This window comes from Monopterus albus, unplaced genomic scaffold (assembly GCF_001952655.1).
Source record: "Monopterus albus unplaced genomic scaffold, M_albus_1.0 scaffold98.1, whole genome shotgun sequence".
NCBI classification, from domain to species: Eukaryota; Metazoa; Chordata; class Actinopteri; order Synbranchiformes; family Synbranchidae; genus Monopterus; species Monopterus albus.
Genome location: NW_018127978.1, coordinates 1,241,801 through 1,250,222, shown reverse-complemented (window position 1 = coordinate 1,250,222; position 8,422 = coordinate 1,241,801). Strand labels below are relative to the sequence as shown.

At 46.7% G+C, this 8,422-nt stretch overlaps 2 protein-coding genes across 5 annotated transcripts in view; both read right to left on the bottom strand.

The window, feature by feature from the left end:
• The window catches only part of slc1a8a (solute carrier family 1 member 8a), a 10,351-nt gene extending 6,874 nt beyond the window's left edge, over positions 1-3,477 (bottom strand). The window contains 3 exon segments of the mRNA XM_020609051.1: positions 1,036-1,251; positions 1,952-2,031; positions 2,715-3,477. Of these exon segments, the coding sequence (XP_020464707.1) occupies positions 1,036-1,251; positions 1,952-2,031; positions 2,715-2,969 (551 nt within the window). The 5' untranslated portion in view covers positions 2,970-3,477.
• Positions 3,478-3,680: 203 nt separating this feature from the next.
• Positions 3,681-7,688, bottom strand: LOC109965207 (zinc transporter ZIP3). 4 transcript variants are annotated; one of them, XM_020609053.1, is made up of 3 exons: positions 7,557-7,688; positions 6,298-6,622; positions 3,681-5,736 (listed from the first exon to the last, which is right to left on the bottom strand). In XM_020609053.1, exons 2-3 carry the CDS (start codon positions 6,502-6,504, stop codon positions 4,987-4,989), a joined length of 957 nt encoding a protein of 318 aa, XP_020464709.1. In that variant the 5' UTR covers positions 6,505-6,622; positions 7,557-7,688; the 3' UTR covers positions 3,681-4,986. The 4 variants fall into 4 exon arrangements, with proteins under 4 accessions (XP_020464709.1, XP_020464712.1, XP_020464710.1 ...); XM_020609056.1 differs by having other exon boundaries at positions 6,298-6,619; XM_020609054.1 differs by lacking the exon at positions 7,557-7,688 and adding an exon at positions 6,893-7,547.
• Positions 7,689-8,422: the final 734 nt, after the last annotated feature.

Below are 8,422 nucleotides of genomic sequence, written 5' to 3'. Positions count from 1 at the left end.
CATTACTGCAGAAGCTACACCGATCCGCCTGTCAATCTCCCATTCCATCCTTCCCTCACTCGTGAACAAGACCCCGACATGCTTAAACTCCTCCACCAACCTGAAGGGAACAAACCACCCTTTTTCGACTGAGAACCATGGCTTCGGATTTGGAGGTGCTGATTCTCTTCCAAATGTTCTGTGATTTGGACAGTGACCTTGGTGACATGCACCCAGCTATCCCTGGTTTGTCTTTGGTTGGTTGTGATGTTCTTTACCCGAGTGACTGGAATGAACATTGCAAGGAGCTGGATCTAACAGAGGAAGTATTATGAGGTGTTGGTGTAACAGCAGGAAGGTAAACAATGATAATATGGAGGGAAACATGCAGATCAACAGACATTCAGCAGAGGTCAGAGGTCAACAGGATGAGGATGTGTTCGACCTGCCCCTGATACACCTTCAAAACTGGGTGTGCTTTTAAAACGTGGCACGAGAGCATGGTCTGCCAACGTGCTGTGGCAGAGATCACAACATCCCACCACCGCCGACTCTCTTAATCTGTCACTTATCCCTGCAGGATTACTAAATATACACTGATCAGCCATGTTTCTAATTGGATTGATGAGGGTGTGAGAGTGAGTTTTCTACAGTTTGTTGAACGCTGTTTTTCAGTCGACTCATGGCCGGCTGTACCAGTGCTCTGTCAAACCCTGCTGGCTACACTTAGCAATAAAAAACAGCACACAACAATAAATAATGGTTCAAAACACAGAGATCTTCAGCTCACTGTGATGGAAAGCAGAGAAAATCAGTTAATCTGAGTCAGTGGATGATCAGCTGCTAGCTCAGCTAAAGGAACATCATGGTGGTCAGCTCGGACTCTGTTTGTGCTACACTGAGTGCTCGGCATCCCTGTGACTCCTGGCCCTCAGTGTCACACTTCCTACTCATTGCTCTCTCGATCTCCTGCTGCATTTCTGAAATCTGCTGGGAGAGAAGGTGCTAGCAGATTCTCAGCAAAGCTCACCTAAACCCGCCTGTGGAAGCTCTCACCTGATGAGATCGAGAAGGGCATCGGCCGAGGTCATGACAGGCCCCCCTCCCAGCCGGTTACTCTCCATCTCTGTCCCCATACCAGGTTTGATGATAATGACGAGCACGATACCAACCACCACGGCAATGAAGGTGGTCCACAGGTAGTAGGTGACAGTGAGGACACCCATCCGACAGCACGCCTTTGACTCCATTGATGACAGACCCGACATCAAACTGCACAATCAAATTATTACAGTCAGCAACAGATCAGATGTTTAGCCTAGTTTATGAAGCAGAGGGGAACTGTTAGCCTAGCTTAGCACAAAGGCTGCATTCCTTTTGAAGTCAGAATTTCCAAGTTCCCAGTCAAAAATTTCAACTGCAATGCCCCCTGAAGTCGGAATTCCTACAGACTTTAATATCTAAGATGGCTGCACCATGAGAAAGCAGTGGTGAAAGCTGTAGTGATCATTTATTAGCACTTCTGTCTTATTTGTGTCTTACTGTAACAGTAGGACAAACAGTAATATCCAACCTTTGTCTTTTGGATTGTTGCCATGATGTTTGGATGTGCGAACACCATATAATGCGTTGTTATAAACTAGTATTACTAAAACTAGATAACAGCAAACCCCATCCATGATGGTTTTCCATCTTGGCGTACTGGAACGCGGTCAGCTGGGGTGTGACATCATTCCCAGCTTCGACTTCTGACCTCTGAGGTTAAGTGAAAAGCAGCATATGACTGGAAGCAGAGAATTGTTAGCCTAGATTTACAAGTTGAGTTTTAGTTCATTTTAGTTTGCAGCATGAGTTTTTGAGATTGCAGGCTGGTTTCTGTGTAAATCCTGAAGCTGACCTCTACTGTGGGGGTCAATAAGGGCCCAACACCAAGTTTTTGCCCTGAAGCCCCTCAGAGGTTTATCTGACCTACCTGGATGTGATGAGAGGAAGAATGAGCATCTTCAGCATCCTCATCAGCAGCTCTCCGGGAAACGAGAAGTAGATCTTGGCCTGTGGTGATAAATGAGAGGAATGCTTCACAAAATATTTATCAGCTAGGGATCCCTCAATAAGCACTGGGCCAAAACAGGAGCTAGTTTAGCTTTGTGGCAGCATCCTTCACCCTTCAGTTTCTGCTGCCGCTGGGGTGAAGCTGAATGTTGAACTTGTTGGATAAAACCAGAAATGTGCAGTTCAGCTGCTGTGGTACAGTGTTTGTTCTGAATATGACACAACCCTTCTTGGCTCTGGATGTATCTATGGTACCCTAGCTCAGGCTCAGTGCTACTGACCTGCTCAGAGATGTTCAGACTAAACTAAAGGAAAGATTTGGTGTGTAGCTCACACCACACTTTACAGGGAACTGAAGCTGGTTCCACAGTTTTTCTAGTGAAAGATTATGACCCAGTATGATGTACACCTGCGTCCTTGGCCCAAGTCTGGCCCATATACTCACGGGTGGATCCCTGAACGAGCTGACTGGGCACAAGCCCAGGTGCCAGGGACCACATATTTGCAAAAACACATTCTTTCTTTCCATTAGACCAGATACTGTTCTCCCGACCAAGTACACGGGTCTGAACCTTTGTTTAACTAGCAGCTGGAAGCTGAAACCTCGCTCAGGTGTGTCGTGAGCAGACAGTTAAAGGAGAGTGTGGGCATGGTGCGGCTGCGCACTGAGAGGCGAGTCGTACCTGTGTGGACATCTGAGTTCCTCTCAGCAAGAAGCCCAGTGCGCCGCCGGTCAGCACGGCGATGACCGACAGCGTCAGCAGCCCGTTCCTCCTAAAGAAATGCCTCAGGTTGCTCCTCAGGTCTCTGCTCACCGTCAGCTGGAGGAAAGTCCTGACTCGGTCCCCCATCGTCCTCCCTGCGGCTCCCGGAACGTACGGGCTGTTATCGGGGCTCGCCTCCTCCTCCGTGCCGCTCGGCAGCAGCAGCTCATCCATGGATTCCGGTTCTTTTCTGGTGGTCTCAATTTGTGTGCGCGGCTGGCACAGTGGCAAACCCGGGACAGCCAGAGACGCGCGACCCTTTTCCACTGAAGGATTAAATCATCACGGTCTGACCAGAGCCACCGGCTGCAGGGGGGCAGACTTACGGTGACTAAGAGGCTTAAAGAGGCGGAATAAAACCTCACACGTCTTTTGTGTGGCACCTGGTCCTTCTGCCGGACCCGGCCCACTGGCTGGTTCCGTCTGACTGAACTGGCGAGTCAGAGAGAACAGAGGTTTCTTCTCCTTTGTCGGACTGATTTAACCTGAAGAGACTTCGTTTACTGTCAGTGGTGGAAAGTAACTGGGCCCCTGTACTTAAATGCAGTTCTGAGGCACGTGGTATTTACTTGAGCATTTCCATTTCCTGGTGAACACAGTGGATCATTCAGCGGCTCCAGAGCCACACATTTCCCGCAGAAGGTGGAGACCACAGAGCTAACCGAGAGGGAGCTGGGCCGAGACTGACAGGGGCGCGGGCACGGGCACAGACACGCGCTCTGGAACCGTTTGCTCCAGATAAACACATCAACATATGCTGTAAATACCGAGAATGGCAGTAATCTGTTTAATTTCATCTAACACAGTAGAAACGAGATAAAATGGCAGAAACAATCAAAAATACCAAAGTGACAACATTCACACATCCAACAATGAAAAGGACAATATAAACGTGTTCATGGATCCACTGTGAAAAGGCTCCAGTGTGTTTATTCACAAGTTGATCTGAAACATCTGGACTTCAGCAGGTTTGTAAAACGCAGGAGTATCTTACAAACTGCTTCAATACACATTTGTTGACCACTTTATTAGGTACACCTGGACAATCTATGACAATTCAATACTACAGGCTCAATTGTTGGCAGCGCAGTGTCCGCATTAGTCAAAAGTGGTGTTGTACTGGAGTACATGTTGAGGTGTTTCTAATGGTTTTCCTCCTAATTTACATCTGAGGTGGTCAGAATATTAGAAACACCTCTGAATATAACGCATTAATGGAAGCATTTCTCTATGGAAAGTCAATCACACAAACCGACAGTAGCTGGGCTGGAATGGACTGTACAGGTGTGCCTAATAAAGCAGACACTGCATATAAGAAAAAGCTCAAAGAGCCCATCTCGATTAAATGAGATCTACTATTCCATGTATCACCTACAGTAGTGCCTGTGTTTCCCTGTAAGACAACATGAGTGTGAACAGTTTGTTCAGTCACACTCTGCTGCACCTGTAACCACGCCCAGCAGTGATATCACAGGGTCATGGAATACACCTGCACATAACTGCAACCAAGTGAGAAGGTCAAGGTGGATTGGTCTAGATCAGTAGCAGCAGCTCAGTGGGCGACAGACCAACAAAGGCCGGGCACTGTTAGAATTAAACATGGACCTAAACAACGCAAGCTACAAATTCTTACAAAAATCAGCTTTGAATGATTCAGGAGGAAATTTACTCTGTGGCTGCAACTAATGATTAACTCATCAGCCACTAATCTACAGACTGCTTCACTATTAATCAGTTATTTGTCTATAAAATGTCAGAAAATTGTGAAAGGCCTGTTATCATCCTACAGCCCAGGTAGACGTTTTGTTTAACTGGTGGTCAGTTACCGATATGCTTTGTTAATTGATTAACTGACTACTGCTGTATTCTATATATTAGTTAAACATAGGAGACAGAGTTTTGGTGAGAGCCTCTGAATGTAAAGAAATTTTCTGTTCACAAGGAAACTGCACAGAGGTCAGCAGAGTCAAGCCTGAGCGCCGTATCACAGACTAACCGGCTGCGTAGTCATACATCTGTTTGAAACAGACAGCTGAGGCTTCTTCACACCAGAATAAATACAGTCTGTGTTCTCAGCACAAATCATTGGGAGGCACTGAAGCTGAACCAACAGTGGCTCCACATGCCTCCGTCTCTCAGAGCTGTTAGTTTTTCTTTGGTGTTGCTGTGTGTTTCGATGACATTCTGTCTGTCACCACCTGATGAAGATGAGGGCGGTGAGCACTGTGTATCCGAGGATGAGGAAGAGCACTTTGAGGAGTCGGTCCCGTTTGTCTTCCAGCTCTCGGGACAGGATCTCAAAGAAGGTGACGAACAGGAAGGTGCCGGCGGCAAGTCCCTGTAGCACCACCGACACCACACTGCCTGCCAGCGTCTGAGCTGACTCGATGCCCATTCCTACCACTATGCCCAGCGGGATCATCAGGCTGACCATGACACCCAGCTTGGCGGCATCCTTCATGCCAAGTGACGCCTTGGCCACGCTGACCCCGAGAGCAATGGCGGCCAGCGTCTCGTGCACTGCCACACCCAGGAAGAGGCTGCCCAGCTTGGCTATGTCCTCCTGCAGCCCGAGCGCCAGGCCCTCAAACACCGAGTGAGCCGAAAGAGCCAGAACAAGACTGGCGAGGCGCAGAGGCCCCGCCCCTGCCAGCTCAACCGGGCTGAAATGGCTGTGCTGGTGACCGCGCGAGCGGTGACCACTCCCACCACCTGGGGAGTCCTGTGCCGAGGAGATGAAGGGCGTGTCGTACTCTGAGTCACTGCCGGCCTCTGAGCCGCCGGCGTTGAAGGTCTCCAGGTCAATGAAGGACGGCTTCTCCTTCCTGAAGGTGAGGATGGTCTGTTCCACAAAGACGGTGAGGAAGAAGCCGAGCATCATCATCGTCTCAGCCAGGGGATAGTCGCTGCTGATCTGCAGCTGTTTTAAAACATCACCCACCTGAGGAGAGAGACACAAGCTGAGGATCAGCCGCAGCTAACACTAGGTTTAACTACACATCGATTAACACCAAGATTATTTTCTTAATTGTTACTAGTCTACACACTGTTGGGAAAAAGTAAAACTGTCCATCACAGTGCACCCTGCCCTCTGTACTGAGCAGGAAATGAAGAAATCCATAAACAACATGGCCAGGTTCTTCCTGATGAGCCTACAGCATTACTCTTCTTGTCCAGTACATTTCTGCAGTTGCTCGGCAGCTGTTCTGACGGCAGACACTGCGCAAAGGTCGGAGTCAATGTGGCCTGAACGAATCAAACACTTCAGTAGCATATGAGCCACTCGTCTCACTTTAGAGTGAATTCCCAGTCAGAGTAACTGTATCGCTTGTTGACCAGTTTGTTGTCAACAGAAAAGTGAGCTGAATTAAGAGTGAAACATGGATGTTTATGCTTGGCATCAATGACATCGAATCACCGGTTATCTGACTGACACCCCTATACATGACCACATGGTAAATACAGTGAGACATAAAAGTACAGTCACAGAGGAAACAGTTACCTTGTCTCTGACGGTAGGCAGGAGAGCATTGAAGCATGTTGCAAGGAACACACCGCCTCCAAATGAGTTACACAAAGACAGAGCCCTCCTGTATGTGTGCGCCTTGTTGTAGTTGATCAGTAGAAGGCGAACTGGGACCAGTACACCTGCCAGCATGAGGCCGAACAATCCCAGAAGGCCAAGCAGCTTCACCACCAGGATCTGCATCCTGAAGCATCAAATGCTCTGCAGAAGCTAGAGCAATGACAGCATCAAACGCATCACACACTGCTCCAGTGGGGTGCTTTTACTGGACTCTGCTGCTTGGTCATCTCTGCTGCTTCTACTGCAGAAGACGGACAGACATACACTAAACAGGGAAGTGCAACAACTAGGTTCTCCCTCAGCCAACATTCAGTTCATTGTGCAGCACAGCAAACGTTATGAATTGATACTGCCTGAATGATACAGTAGAATCAATGTTATTGTGACACTACTTTCTCTGACAAAACCGCATGCATGGAAATACAGTCATGCTTTGTATGATACACAAACCACTAAAATATTTCAGTCCCACAAATGTGCTACATTTTTAAAACTGTAAAATCGTACAAACCTGAAAAAAAACTTGTAGCTAAAATGTCACATTGGTGACAGACATAGATGTACATCTATGGGTGACTGAGTAAAACAGCACCATTTCCGGTAACCGGATACTTGAAGGTCTCTCACTGTTGGTACCGTTTTATCTTCAATGTGAACATCACATACATTAATTGCCATAACGTCATAAGGCGATTCTGTGTTGGACTTTTTTCGTTTTTAATTAAGCGTTATGGTAACGTCAGAAACCATCAAGTTACCCAAACTAACCCCGATTTCTGAGGAATTACAAAATAAGACACCGTTAACGCTTCATGACTAATCACAATCGTATTATTTTGATGTCCCTTTATATATTTCTTCGCTCATCCTATTGAAATTGCCCAACATATATAACTTCACCTCCGTAGTTTTGTTTCACCATTTTAATGGTTTAAACTTGACGTCAACATTCACCTCATTTCCGTTTCGTTCTAGCTAACAGCTGCCATATTGACTGCTAACATTCGCTAGCTGCCGTTAGCAACCCAGCAGCTAATGATGCTATCGCTAACACCTAAACACTGCAAACATAGATGAAAGCAGTGGTTCACATCCGTGTTATTCAGGCTACGCCACAACTTCAGCTCAAGCCAAACACATTAAACCATGAACATAAAGCCAGTGGTCGCGTTTACCTGGCCTACCCTGCGTCTTCCGTCTTCTCGCTCTGTAGCAGGTGCATGAAAATACTTCCGCGTGTACGTCACGTATTCTCTGGGCACCGGGTGGCTACAAACAAGTTCGTCATGAAACACCAAACAGCGCATTAACACTTTATAAAGACTCTCATGAAACACCAAACAACAGCGCATTAACACTTTATAAAGACTCATTTTAGTGTCTGTTTGCTGCATTGGTTGCGTTCTTCCTTCTAGTTCGAAAGCAGACTAAGTATAGAATTTAGCCAAACTTTATTTATTTCAATCAAAATGTTAAATCTGTTTTCTTCTTTCCGCCACCATCTCTGTGCTGCTGTAACAGACATTTCCCCTCTGGCGCTCAAAGTCTGAATTTACATGGCAATGAATCAGTTTATTGGTGAAGCTGCTGTTCAGGACAACAAAGTGCAGATTGTCTGACAGGTGTGAAACTCCACCCCAGCTCAAACAACAGACATCAGACTAGAGGGTGTAAAATGTTGACATATTCCTTTATTCTCAAACAGCTCTGTGCCTCCTCATGTGACTGTTTCACCTGCTGGACACAGGATTAGTTCATTTACACTAAATTGACCCTGATTCTCATTCACACAGTCAAACACACAATCTGCATCATCACAAACAAGGTACTGGACCAAAAATTGCATTCAAAGTTACACTGTGTAGCTTTTAGAAAAACATATTTCAAGCTTCAGGTTTAAACACCGTGCTGACCTCTGTCACGACAGCTGTTTAACATCTGGGGTCCGTGCTCCTTTCAGAGCTGAATTTATGAAAGTGAACCTGTGTTTAATATCAAACTGCTGTGTCAAAATGTTCTTCCTAAAAACCACACAGACGCG